The following is a 14,933-nucleotide window of genomic DNA, read 5'->3' on the forward strand; positions in this document are numbered from 1 at the left end:
AACCACCTGGTTAGGATTAAATGTAACCTCCCTATGCCTCATTTTTTCATCTATAAATGGGGATAACACAATATAATAAAAATAATAATAGTAAAATAATTACTTTCATATAATTTTTGTGAAGATGAAGTAAGATAAGACACATAGAAAGCTCAGATTAATGTCACACACTTAGTCATCACTAAACCTTAGGTACCATTTTACTTTGCCCGACTCTTTGCGACACCATGGACTATAGCCTATCAGGCTTCTCCATCCATGGGATTTTCCAGGCAAGAGTACTGGAGTGGGTTGCCATTTCCTTCTCCAATTAATAATAATAATAATGATTATTAAAGGATTTGAGTTCTAATTCTAGCTCCTTACTAACCACTCAAAATAGTTCTCACCTCCTTGTGTTTCAACCTCATTTCTAAATTGGGAATAAACCTACTAGACCCAAACCAATTGACTTTCCCCCACCCCCATCAAACTGGATGATGAATGTGAAAAAATATATTAGAGAAAATAAAGTGTTAACAGAATGGAATGTATATTTGTGTTGTAGTCTCTGTTTTTCTGAGACTTTTTGAGCTATGCTTATGCTCTGTGTCATACTAAGAAGTGGCAGTGATACACTGTATCAGGAGCTAATAAATAAATAAGCCTTTCATGGTCGGTTGGATGGCATGGAAATGAGCTCCCCAAACGTGAGGAGCACATGGGAAAATACAGGTAATGGCATAAATCCACACAGCATGGGGGAAAGCCTAGAGTTCCACTATCCCAAAGCATTATGTCCAATGAAAGCATCTAAAATCACAGAGACTGGCAATAAAACTGCAGCTGCATCAGAAGCAGAGATGTCTCAGAGTTAAAAGACAAACGCGCACACCATGTCCAGAAATGAGGGGGTTCTGACAGGGACAGGAATACTCCGGCAGCTCATGCAAAACAGGCACTTTCTAATCACAGGAAGCAGTCAAGACAGAGCCTCCGACCTGCAGTCCAGAGGGTTCTTACCTTTTTGACATCCCTGACCAAGTGGTACAATGTGTTTGAGGGCCCATGTCTCTGAAAACAATAAAGAAGAATCAAATGGTTTTGCTAGTCAGGGGCTCTCGTTGGCAAGGAAAGAAGGATCTGGAGGGAAGGGTTTCGGCTGGTGGAGGGGCAGTTCATCAAGATGAACCTTGTTCTAGTTGCTCAGTTGTACCTGTCTTTTCTAAACAAACACAGGGGCAGGTTTTTGGATTGTGGCTCCTCAAGAAAAAGCATTTGAGGTTCTAGGTTCAAACTTTGCAAAACAGGCCATCAACTCTGATGACAGCTGGGTCAAAACATCATTCAAGAGGCTAGTTGTGAAGCAGGGAGAGACACAAGGGCCAATTTAGTGCTTTAGAATTACACTTTGGCACACTGCCAACTGCAACTTGTTTATTACACATAATGAATGAGAAACTGGCTAAAGCAGGGCTTGGCAGACTTTTTCTGTAAACAGCCAGATGGTTAATCTCTTAGACTTCGTGGGCCATACAGTCTTCATCCCAACATTCAACTCTGCCATTGTGCAAAAAAAAAAAAATGTTTGTTTGCTTAAGGTAAGACTGAAGTAAGTGGTTTGCTATCCTCTTGTCTTTCAGGATAGGAATTCCAGATGAAATAGAGGATGCCTAGTTAAATCTGAATTCCAGATAGACAATGAATAATTTCTTTTTGTTTTAACTTTCATTCATATTATTAATTTTTAATGTTGAACTGTTTTTTCTTTGTCATATTGATGGTCTGTTTGGTAGTTCTCTTTTGTATGCATGTATTTTTTATGTATCAAATTAAAAGTTTTAAATGTAACTACATCTCTTAATCTTTTGATTTACAACTTCTTTTGTTTTTATGTTTTCTCATCTTTTCCTTTTTAAATAGAGGTATAACTGGCATATAACATATTAGTTTCAGGCATACAATGTAAATGATTTGTTATTTGCATATGTGGCAAAATGATCATTACAGTGTTTCTTTAGTATCTGTCGCCATACATAATTCCCAATTTTTTTCTTGTACTAAGGACCATAAAGATCTACTCTCTTAGCAACTTTCAAATATGCAATATAATATTACTAACTATAGTCACTGTGTTGTACATTACATTATCATGACTTACTTTATAAATAAATTTGGAAATGTGTACATTTTGACTGATAACAATGAATAATTTTGAGTATGTCTCATGCAATAATTGAGACATACTAAAAATTATTTGTTGTTTTTCTTAAATTCACATCTAACTGGGAATTCTATATTTTTATTTGCTAAATCTGGTGACTGTGTTGGAAGATCTTGAACAGTGATGGTAAATCCTTAAGCACTGTTGGAACACATTCAAGTATTCAAGACAATCCCTGTGTACTGCCTCAACTACTGGCCCCTTCAGGCAGACATACTCATCAGAACTCTTTTTCCACTGAGGAATGCAGTATTCTGTAGGGATTAAACCTTCAAACTTTGGAGTCAGAATGCTTGTCTCCAAATCTGGCCCTGCCGCTTACCGGCTGTGACCATGGACAAACTGCTCAACTGTGTCTCAGTCTTATTATCTCTAAAGTGAGTATAATAATACCACTTATCTGGTAGGGTTTTTGTTAGGACTAAATGATGAAGTGTTTATAAGTGTTTCTATAACTATAGCACTCAATAAATGTTAGCTATTCTTTCACTGAGGCTATCCATTGTCCCATAATCCTTTTCAACAGAGTACTCCAGGGATAGTTGATTACCATTGACTGGAGTGATGAAATCTCTTGGCCTTTCTTGATCTATAACTTTCCTACTTCCTTCTTTCCAGTAGTTGAAATAAATCACCCTACTCCCTTGATTCTCTATTCATATGAGGGTCATTCAATTCTGTATTTTAATTTATTGAAAACCCCATTATTCTTTCCTCCCCAATTTTACTGACATGTAACATTGTGTAGCAGAGACATTACTTTGCCAACAAAGGTCTGTCTAGTCAAGGCTATGGTTTTTTCCTGTGGTCATGTATGGATGTGAGAGTTGGACTGTGAAGAAAGCTGAGCACCGAAGAATTGATGCTTTTGAACTGTGGTGTTGGAGAAGACTCTTGAGAGTCCCTTGGACTGCAAGGAGATCCACCAGTCCATTCTGAAGGAGATCAGCCCTGGGATTTCTTTGGAAGGAGTGATGCTAAAGCTGAAACTCCAGTACTTTGGCCACCTCATGCGAAGAGTTGACTCATTGGAAAAGATTCTGATGCTGGGAGGGATTGGGGGCAGGAGGAGAAGGGGACGACAGAGGATGAGATGGCTGGATGGCATCACCGACTTGATGGACGTGAGTCTGAGTGAACTCCAGGAGTTGGTGATTGACAGGGAGGCCTGGCGTGCTGTAATTCATGGGGTCGCAAAGGGTTGGACACGACTGAGCGACTGAACTGAACTGAACTGAACATTGTGTAAATTTAAGGTGTACAATGTGATAATTTGATGCTCGGATATATTGTGAAATGTCTATGGCAATAAGGTTAGTTAACATATTCAACTCAGTAATCATTTTGTTGTTGTTATGGTGAGAACATTAAAGACCTGAATCTCATAGGAAGTTTCAAATATAAAACACTGTACTGTGAACTGCAGTCACCATGCTATACATTAGATTCCTGAAACGCATTCATCTTGTAACTGAACATTTGTGCCCTTTGGCTGTATCTCCTCGTTTCCCCCATGCCTCAGCTCTGGTTTTCTGAGGAACCTCCATATTGTTTTCTACATTTGGTTCCCTTGTCTAATATTAGTTAACTGTATATGCATGGGATTATTGCTGGGCTCTTGTTTGTGTTTCATTGGTCTATATGTCTGCTTTTATGCCAACATTACTGTTCTGATTACTGTATGTTTGTGATATAGTTTGAAATCAAGAAACGTGATGTCTCCACCTTTGTTCTTCTTTCTCATGACTGCTTTGGCTATTCAGGGTCTTTTGTGGTTCCATGCAAATTTTAGGATTTTTTTTTTCTTTCTATGAAAAATGCCATCACAATTACATTGAATCTATAGATGGTTTTTAGTAGTATGAACATTTTAGCAATATTAAGACTTCCAATTCATGAACATGAAATAACTTTCCACTTATTTGTGCCTTCTTCACTTTCTTTTATCAGTGTCTTACAGTTTTTGATGTATAGATCTGTCACTTCTTTAAATTTATTCCTAAGTATTTTATTGTTTTTGATGCTAAACAGAATTATTTTTTCTTTTTCAAATAGTTCACTGTTAGTGTATGTAAGTACAATTGATTTTTGTATGTGGATTTGGTATACTGAACTTTACTGAATTTATTAGTTCTAACAGTTTGTTTTTTGTTTTTTTTGTGGAGTCTTTAGGATTTTCTGTATACAAGATGCTGTCATCAGCAGAGAAATTTTACTTCTTTTCAATTTATATGAAAATTTTTATTTCTTTTTATTTTCTTGGCCTAATTTCTCTGGTCAGGGCTTCCAGTACCAAGTTGAATAGCAGTGGTAAGAGTGGGCACCATTGTCTTGTTCCTCATCTTAGAGGGAAAACATTTGGTCTTTCACTAATGAGTATGAGGTTCAGTTCAGTTCAGTTGCTCAGTCATGTCTGACTCTTTGAAACCCCATGGACTGCAGCATGCCAGACTTCCCTGTCCATCAACTCCTGGAGCTTGCTCAAACTCATGTCCACTGAGTTGGTGATGCCATCCAACCACCTTATCCTCTGTTGGCCCCTTCTCCTCCTGCCTTCAATCTTTCCCAGAATCAGGATCTTTTCTAGTGAGTCAGTTCTTTGCATCAGGTGGCCAAAGTATTGGAGTTTCAGCTTCAGCATCAGTCCTTCCAATCAGGACTGATTGGACTTCCAATCAGTCCAAATCAGGAGTGATTTCCTTTACGATTGACTGGTTTGATCTGCCTGTAGTCCAAGGGACTCTCAATGGTCTTCCTCAGCACCACAGGTCAAAAGCCTCAATTTCAAAGGCATATATGGGTTTGTCGTATATGGCCTTTAAAATGTTGAGGTGTATTACTTTCATACTCAATTTGTTAAGAGTTTTTACCATGAAAAGGTGTTGAATTCTGTCGAATATTTTTCTGTATCCATGGAGATGATCATATGGTTTTTATATTTCTTTCTGTTAATGTAATGTATCACGTTTATTAATCTGTACATGTTGAACCATCCTTGCACCTAGGGACGAATCCCACTTGTTCATGGTATATGATCTTTTTAATGTGCTTCAATCTGGTTTGCTAGTATTTTGTTGAGAAGTTTTGCATCTATATTCATCAGAGATATTGATCTGTAGTTTTCTTTTCTTGCAGTGTCCTTATCTGGCTTTGCCAATATGGTAATGCTGGCCACATAAAATAAGTTTGGGAGCATTCCCTCCTCTTCATTTTTTGAAGAATTGGAAAATAATTGGAGTTAATTCTTTAAATGTTTGGTAGAAGTCACCTGTGAAGCCATCTGGTCCTCTGCTTTTTTTTGTTGGGAGGGTTTTGATTCCTGATTCAATCTCGTTATTTATTACTGATCTGTTCAAGTTTTCTGTTTTTTTGGTGACTTGGACTTAGTAGGTTGTATGTTTCTAGGAATTTATCCATTTCTTCTACGTTGCCCTATTTGTTGGCCTATAATTGTCCATAGTAGTCTCTTGTGATCCTTTGTGTCTGTGTGGTATCAATTGTAATGTGTTCTCTTTCATTTATAATTTTATTTGAGTCTTATTTTTTTCTTGGTAATTCTAGCGAAAGTATTATCAATTTTGCTTATCTTTTCAAAATATAAACTCTTTGTTTCATTGATCTCTTAAATTGCTTTTCTAGTCTCTTTCATTAATTTCTGCCCTGTGTTTTCTCCTCCCTTTTCCTAACTTCAGACTGTTTATTCTTGTGTTTCTGCAAGGCTGCAAGGGCTGCTGGGCTTTTCAACAGGTCTAGCAGCTAGGGGCCAAAACAGGCAGCAATGGAGGCTGGAGTCAGTGGTACATGTGCACATTTGGCTGCGGGGACCAGCCGCAGGTGCCTGTATAATGGTGGGAGCCAGTTGCAAACATATATGCAGTGTCAGAAGCCTGGGCTAACAGCAAGGGCTGGGGCCAACTGCAGGTGCGTTGGCAGATGCAGGGCCCTGGCTGTCAGCGTGCATTACTGTGGCTGCAGGGTGTTACCGTGAGTGCATGTAGACCAGTGTAGGCCAGTGACAGAAGTCTGGCCAGTGGGATACAGGGGCACAGCTAAGAAGCTCTTTGAAAGCAATCCTAGTATGCAGGCCAGTAACAGAAGATAGGGAGGGAGCTGGGGCCACAAGCAGCCTTAGAGGCTCTGACTGTTGGCATGCACCCCTGTAGCTGCAGGGTTTCCCCATGGCTGTGTGCATGGCAGTAGAGGCCAGTGAAGGGAGCAGGGTTGGGACATGCAGGTGCGCAGCTGGAGGGGCCAGCTGCAGATGAGCCTAGTGATGCAGGTGAGTGTCAGGAGATAGGTCTGAATCCGGGCCCACATGCAGCCTTGGCTGCTGGCGTGCACTTGTGTGGCTGCAGGGTCTTATAGTTTTAGGGTCTTGTACTTCCATGGCAGTCGTGCTGGCTGTCAGCCCAGCCGTGTGTGGGCACCTGGCTGGAGGTGCTAACTTTCAGAGTGTGCACAGTAGCGGGGGACAGTTGTGGGGGTCTAGGCTGGGTTCTTAAAATTATGTAGCCACAGAGGCCTGGGCTGGCCACTGGGGTGGACCCCAGGATCCAACAGGGTTGATAGGGGAGGGTGTGGTGAGGGGCTCAGGTGACTGGTGTCTATGAATGCAAATATTTGTAGAGCAAAAACCAGTGAAATCTGCAGGGTTCTCTGGAGGCTTTGCTGGCCATTGGTTTCTTTAGTAGTGAAAGCTGCCAGGGTCCTCTACAGAGCAGGTCACTGGGAACTGTGGTCACTCAGCTGTCAGCCTGGCTGACACTGTGTTCCCGGCCATCACAGCATGTCTCAGATTTGCAGGTCTCTGGGTAGGATGAATCCTTTGTGCGGTGCTCTGAAAGGCTCACCACTCTCTTTTCCAGAGGGGGGACTCCTTCTAGCTGAGGAGCTTCCTCTTGGCACCAAGCAGCGCCAGCCTCGGGGGACAGGGTGATACAGGCACAAAGAAGCTGTTCTTCTCTTTTTTGTGTGGTTATTTTCAGATTTTTTTTTTTTTTTTTTTTTTGGTTCCACTGTTTTGCTGAAGTTTTCTTAATTGGACTCCTGAGCTCTCCTAGAGCTGTCTTTGTTGTGAATAGCTGTCTAATTGCTGATCTTTGTGGAGGAACAAAGGCTAGGTCTTCCACTCTGCCATTTTGGTCCATTATTACTGAAAGCCTTAGTGTGCTGAACTGAAAAAATACTGTAGAGAAAACAGAAGTGTGGGGCCACTCTGCTAAGTTGTTTTCTGCTTCCCGCAGTGGGAATCTTATAGAGCCAGGCTGGCAGCTGCTAATCCCTGCTTCTGGCTGGGGAGAGGTCAATAAGCTCCATCTCATTAGTGCTGAGGGTGGTGGGACAAAGGAACACTGTGACAAATGAGGGTCTCTGAGAAAGACGTTTTGGTTCAATACTGGCTCCTTTGTTTACTTAGAAACTTTGAATCTTGAATAAGCCAATTCTCTTCTTGGCCTCAGTTTCTTCATCTATAAAATGGAGAGAAACAATATTCTTTAAACTTCATTGGATTTTTCTGAGCATCAGCTTAGAGCTGATGTACTTAACTCACTGAATACTCTCAAAAACTTCATAAATAGCAGTTTTTCTTTTGATTACTTCTTGATATCCCCAGTGAATGAATTAACAAATTGTTATAAAAACAAAGCAAAAAAATCTTCCTGGGTAACTCCGAACAAGAAGTTTTTACATTTTATCCTGTTATACTGCAGTGAATGAACTTCATAGTGCTGAGGATAACAAGATGGTGCAGGATAGTTAACTGGCCTCCTTTGATGGTTGGAGTTAAATCAGTCCTGCTCTGCTGATTGCCTCACACACTGTGGGTTTACAGAACGAAGTATGTTCTAATTTCCACAGCGTTGTAATTTTGCATAAGGACCTGAGAACATTACCTTTTGGTGATCAAGTAACTTTCTGCCTCTTAGATCCTGACAACTGAGCAGTTAAAACAAGTGGATTTCTGGTGACTTGGTGTTTGCTGTCTAAGGGAGCATTTGTGGAAAATGATCCATGCATTTGGAGGGGAAGGCAGGGACTCGCATTCATGTTGGGGGCGGGAGAAGGTAAAACAAAAAAAAGTAGAGAAAATAAAAAGTGCCTTAGCTTGGTCCTACCGTATTGTACAATTCCTCTAGTCTGGAGATGGTGAGAAAACGATGCATGCTTACTCCATTCTCTATAAGTAATTTCACAAAATCCACTCTGTCCAGAACTAAGGCATCCAACATGGCTTGCTCCAGAGACCCCACCTGCAAATCAAGTCACTGAGTTAGTCTGCCCTAAGGTCTAAGGATGCAATTTTCTGGCATTTTCCTGAATACTTTAGAAATGGATGTCTTTGACATCTGGTAAACCTTTAGTACCTCCAAGGACATGTTAGCAAGAGTATCTCAATTTCACTTTTGGGACACCCACACTCTCTCCTGTATTTTGGGGCTTGTCTTTGCAAACAAAACACAGGGCTTTCTAGTTCTAAAAGCTATGTTTTCTCCCCTCTAAATCTCTTCTTTGTTCTAGATTCTGAGAAGGTTCAGGATTTACAAGGCTTTTCCTCTCCCAACTCTCTAACCAAACTTCTACCAAACCACTGAAGTGCCAAAGTGAGTATTTTGCTATCTTCATTTTCATCTTCCTTAGGCTCTAAATTCCTTGGGTCTCAAAGAGTTGGACACGACTAAGCAACTTCACCACTTAGGCTCTAAATTAGATTCCTGATTGACTCAAGAAGAGGGATTTAATAAGCAGACCAGAAAGTAGACTGCTTTTTCTCTTTTTCTTTTCTTAGTTAAGTATCATTACCTTGCCTCCATCTTGCCCATTTCTACAGGGAGACCCAGTAACTATTTAGGTCATTTGGTCTGTTTACTAGGGTTTTATTTAATTTCTTTCACAAAATTTCTCAGAGACTCTGTGACAAATCTTTCTACACTAGTAATCCACTGGCACTAAAGGAAGCCAGGGTTTCAATCCCAGGCAGAAGCTCTCTGGGACAGAGAGGGTTGAAAAAGACCTGTACACGGGGTGTTTTCCTTCAGTGATTCCAGGCACAGGAATCAAATTCCAGACTGCTGGCTGTCTCCTGGGGATACAGGCATACACCAGCCAATGGCCAATTTTCCAAGTTTTTATTTTTGGTAGACCCAGTTGAGGGAAACAAACCAAGAACGGTTATATAAAGCTTTGGTTGCCTCTGTGTTGTTCTTGGGTACAGGGAGGACCTGTGCTCAGCCTCCAGGACCAGATGGCACCTGCACGTGGAAGGCTGAAAATTCTGCATCCTGTCGTGTGACCCGGTCCCACACCAGCCTAGGGTGCCATCACGCAGCAGCAGCAACCTCCAGGACAACCAGAAACAAACTGCTAATTCCACTCCTTTCTTAATTTTAATTAATACAATTTTGTTTCATATATGTATTTTCAGGCATATAAAAGAAATAGCATTAGTTGCAGCTAAACATTGCTACCAAAGGCCCTGCGAGAGAGATGGAAATGTTTGGAACATTTGGTGTTATACCACCAGGTGGCAGTGTTTTCCTAAATATAAGAAAGGGAGCCGAGGACAGCTACAAAGGACTATTTCTACCTTAAAGAGAAAGCAATGGTTTCTGGAGTCGCTCTCAGAGATAACTTAAACAAATACCCTTGCCCAAGCAAGCGTGCTTTTCAGGGGTGATGACATATACTCTACCGGCCACTGTTGCCCATAAATAAAGATCTGGCTGCGGGCGATGTCGACTCTGTTCCAGGCTAAAGCTAAGCTCAGTTGGTCTGGGGCTGAGGCGTTGGCTCCTGCATACACAAAAGCAGAAGAGAGAGAGAACACAGTCAGTTATTATACCAAGAAGACCTGCTCCAACATTCTCCAATCCACCTCCTCTTCCTGGAAAGTAGACCTGGCTGTATAGCGCGGGTTCTCAAACTTGGCACTATTGCCAATTTGAGCAGGATAATTATACTGTCTTATGCGTTGTAGAATATTTAGTACCATCTCTGGACTTAACCCAACAGATGCCAATATCACCTCTGCCACCAAGTCATGACAATCAAAAATGTCTCCAGACGTTGCCAAATGCCCCCAGGGGTAAGGAAGACACTGTTAACCTGATCACTGCTCTACAGTTTTTCTAGTCAAGGTGTGGTCCCTGGGGCAGCAGCAGCCGCATCACCTGGGCACTTGTTAGAGATGCAGAACATCAGGCCCCACCCCAACCTACTAAATAAGAATCTGTACACAACAAGATCCCAGGTGATTCCTGTGCACGTTGATGTTTGAGAAGCGTTGCTCTACAATATAGGTTGTTTCTGCTGGCCAATCACAGGTTTCAAGGATTTGAACTGTATATTGCATAGTGATGGTGCCCTCACCAACTAGTGAGCCAGCTTTAACACTCTACTGAAAAAGAGTTAAGATCTTTTACGAGAAAGGCAAAAAAGTGGCTGAGGTTTACTTTGATTTGTGAGTATAAACCACTGAATAACTTCTCAGTTTCCCATTTTTCTCCATACTCTGTCACTAGGGCTGCACTAAGTACAGGCGACTTTTTATTTTTAGATTTACTTATTTTTTATAGAGCTTCCAGGTGGTGCTAGTGCTAAGAACCTGCCTGCCAGTGCAGGAGACATAGGAGACATGGATTTGATCCCTAGGTCAGGAAGATCCCCTGGAGAAGGAAATGGCAACCCACTCTGGTTTTCTGGCCTGGAGAATCTCATGGACAGAGAAGCCTGGCAGGCTACAGTCCATGGGGTCACAAAGAGTCAGACACGACTGAAGTGACTTAGCGAGAAAAGCAAGTTTATTTTATGTTTGGTTGTGTTAGGTCTTTGTTGCATTGCACGGGCTTCTCACTCTGGTGTTTCTTTTGTTGTGGGGCATGGGGCTTCAGTAGTTGCGGCTCACAGGCTTGGGTGCACTTAGGCATATGGGATCTTCCCAGATCAGGGGTTTAACTAGTGTCCCTTGCGTTGCAAGGCAGATTCTTAACCACTGAACCACCAGGGAAGCCCCTATACGTGACTAATCTAAATTAATTAAAATTAAGTAAAATTAAAACCTTAACTCCTCACCCATACCAGCCACACTTAAAATGCTCAGTAGCCACATGTGCTGGTGGTCTTTGAATTGGAGTGTGCAGATACAGAACAGTTCCAGCATCACAGCCATGGTCTACTGGGACAGAGCTGGTCTAGGTCAATGCACCCTGTCCAAAAATGCAAACTGCCAAGCAGCTGGATGTGAGACTGAGGATGGTTCGGTGGAGAGAGCACTGGGTTATAGTCAGAGGATCTGAGTCTGCCGTTTGCTGCTGTGTGGCACTGGCCCTCTCTAAACCACTGTTTCATCGTTTGTAAATAGGGACAATAAGAGTTATCCTGTTTACCCAGCTGAGATGTGAGACTGACATGAGATCATATAAATGAACTCACATGCAAACAGGGTTATTTCAATTCATTGATATCTTTGGTGTGCTGGGCATGAGACATCCCTAAACATGCGCCCGACTTCATGCTGCTGGATGTCCCCCTGTACCATCAGGGGAGCAGCATAAAGAGATAATACTCTCACCTGGCTCAGATGTTTTGGATTGCAAATTTGGCACATTTACATGTTATTATATGTAAAGTCCCAAATAATCCTTGGAATTGGGTCTTACTGTCTCCATTTGACAGATGCTACTGAGGTCCAGAGAAGTTAAAGATCAAACAGCTACCAACAGAGAGGAAACAGAATAAGCATTCATAATGCCAGGGGTGAGATTCAGAGTCACTGCTGATTCTGACGTTTGTGAAGGAAGGAGGGATATAAAATGCTGATGTTGCCCATTCCTCTGGGTTCTTTGGCAGCAGAAGCCCAAAGAAAGAAGCTGGGGATATGGCTGCTGAATCAGTGATTCCAAGTCTCTGCTGTACATTAGGATCACATGTGAATCTTTTAAACCATCCCTCTGCCTAGGTCACGCCCCAAACCAATGATATCATAGTGCCTTGCATGGCAAACTAGGCGCTGATAATTTTTAAGTTCTCCAGGTATTTTCAATATGCAGCAGAATTTGGGGAAAACTGTGCTACATGCTTCTTTTCCCTGCTTACCCTGACCTCTTCCCTCTGGGCTTTGAGATAATGATGTGAAGAACTAGACAAGTGTTCTCTAGATGAGCCCTTCTCAAATTTGAGCATGCATACAAATAAACTGGAGAGCTTTTTAAAACACAGATTCTTGGGCCCCACCTCTAAAGATTCTGATTTAGTAGGTCTGGGGGTGGGACACGAGTTTCTGATTTCTAATTAGCTCCCAGGTGATGCTGCTGATCTAGGGCCACCCTTTGAATAACAAGGCCCTAGAGAGCTTTGGTGCTGTGTTCCCTTCACAAGTCAAAGGGTATTTCTGATTCTGCTGTCCAGACATTGATGGGTTCAGTAGAAATCACATACTTGTACTAAATTAATTAGGAATTATACTAATTGGACTGATTAATATTAATTCAATTTACATAGGGATTTTTTCCATTAAGAAAAGTATTTCTTGTCTCCTCAGACAACGGCAGGAACTGTAAGCTCATACCAGGGTAACTGACATAAATAAGCAATAAATAGGAATATGTCAGAATGTATTGTCAATATTTTGAAGGAGAATAAAAAGTGAAGGCTCATTGGAATTGCATTTGGAAAAGCAGCACTTTATGCTACCTCCAGGTAAGGAAGCTTCGCTGCTCTGTTGGTCCTTGCTGACCTGCTGTAATGGTTTAATCATTTCCTTTGCCATTTGTATGCCACACATTTGTATGTCACCCAAGTCAATAGAAGTCACACAAATCTGAAGCAGAACACATAGCAGGAAGCAGTCATTGAGGTCAACATAAGCTGCCTGAATGTAATTGGATAAGTGTCAAATGAAAGCATGAAACTGATGAGTCTTGACTTCAAAAATTGAAAATATATCACTCAGGAACAGTCCTACATGACAGTTTGGATCAGTGGTTCTCAACTAGGGTAACCAACCATCCTACTTTGCCTGGTACTGTCACAGAAATGTCTACATCCTGGGAGATGCCTTAGTCCTGCACAAACCTGGATGGCTGGTCACTCTATTCTCAACCGTGGTTGTACACTGACATTTTCTGGAGAGTTTTAAGGAATTATGCCTGTGATGCCTCCTCAGAGACTCTGATTTAACTGGCCCTGGGCATTGCAGTTTTTAAAAGTTTTAAAAGAGCTTTTAAGAACTAGAGGTTCTTAACCTTATCTACACATTAGAACTGTGAAGACAAGGTTAAGAACCTCAAGTCTAAATAACACATCATCATTCATTCACTCATGCGTTTGCTTATTCATTTATTTATGCATTCAAAGATACTGACTTCATGCCTTCACATATGGCAACCACTATGCCAGTATGAAGATCAAGGTGAATAAGACAAAATTCTTTATCTTGAGAGCTTATATCCTAGAGATGAAGAGAAGTCTATAGTTAAATACCCTATTTCATGCAATCATACACTTACCTGCTCAACAGATATTTACCAAATAACTTTGGTGCCAGAGACTGTTTAGCACTGAATGTCTGATAGTGAACAAGATAGCTAAGGTCACTCTTTTCTGCTTACTTTTACTACTGGAGGTGTGACACTCAGAAAATAGATAAATAAACAAACTGTTAAACAGTATACTTTCAGAATGTATAAGTGCTATGAAGGAACAGTGTGATTCCCAGGTTATATGGGACCTATGTATACATAAAAAGTTTGAGTTATTCCAAATCAATGTGGCAGTACCATTCAGGTGACCCATTTCACATGACCCCAGGACAAAAGTATTGTGCCAGTCAGCTGGAGTGATCTGCTGGCTAGACTGCCCTCCTGAAACCAGGGCTGGACATGGAGCCACCGGATACCTCATAGTACAACTCAGAGTTCTTTGGGGCATCTGACTGACCCTGTGTAAGAAATAGAAGTTTCAAAGATGCCCTTAAGTATTGAAATTGGTCTGGGGTCTATGCAAGTCTGGTATGGGCTCAGTCCCCACCCTCCGTCTCCCTCCCCCTCCTGCCCATCATACTGCAGCCCTAGTTGGTGCTGGATCCCAGATGACCATGGAGAAGGCCCTTTAAAACACAGGTCTAAGGATGGTACTGATAATGATCAGGGTGGTGGAGCTGCTCTGTTAAAATGAGTGAACAGGAGACTTGCCTGAGAGTAATAATACTTGAACAAAGACCTAAATGATTAGAAAAAGCCATCATATGAAGAACGGGCAGGGGCTGGGGGTAACATTCTAGGAAGAGGAAACATCAAGTGCAAAGGCCCTGCTATAGAAATGAATACAAGCAAGTATAAGAATTAAAATATGGTTTTATGATTTCCTCTTTTTTCAGGTGATCAGGGAGGATTTAAATGCATGAGTAATGGCCACATGTAGTTTTAGGGGATTAGTTCACTAGAACAAATGAGATGAGGAAAGGTATTCTAGCCAAGGGAATAGCGTATGCAAAGACTGGGGAGTTAAATAGCTCAGTGAATTTGGAAAATTGATGGGAAGACACTGAAGATTCAACATTTGGGGTATAGTATAAGTTAGAAGCAGAGAAAGATGGAGCTAGAATAGAAGGACTTATAAATGATATGGAGTTTTGTTTTATCCTTAAGTCATACAGAAACCACTGGAGGACTCTGTATCAGAAACAACGCAGTACGATTTATGTCTTAGGAAAATCACTTTGGGAGAAGTGTGA

General features: G+C 41.4%; 1 protein-coding gene across 1 annotated transcript in view; it reads right to left on the reverse strand.

Annotated features, from left to right (window-relative positions):
- The window catches only part of TRPM3 (transient receptor potential cation channel subfamily M member 3), a gene marked incomplete in the record, with an annotated part of 593,048 nt that overhangs the window by 97,810 nt on the left and 480,305 nt on the right, over positions 1–14,933 (reverse strand). Inside the window, 3 exon segments of the mRNA XM_045165065.1 lie at positions 1,003–1,053; positions 8,320–8,454; positions 9,894–9,994. Of these exon segments, the coding sequence (XP_045021000.1) occupies positions 1,003–1,053; positions 8,320–8,454; positions 9,894–9,994 (287 nt within the window).

The sequence above is a fragment of the Bubalus bubalis genome, chromosome 3 (genome assembly GCF_019923935.1).
Source record: "Bubalus bubalis isolate 160015118507 breed Murrah chromosome 3, NDDB_SH_1, whole genome shotgun sequence".
Classification (NCBI taxonomy): Eukaryota; Metazoa; Chordata; class Mammalia; order Artiodactyla; family Bovidae; genus Bubalus; species Bubalus bubalis.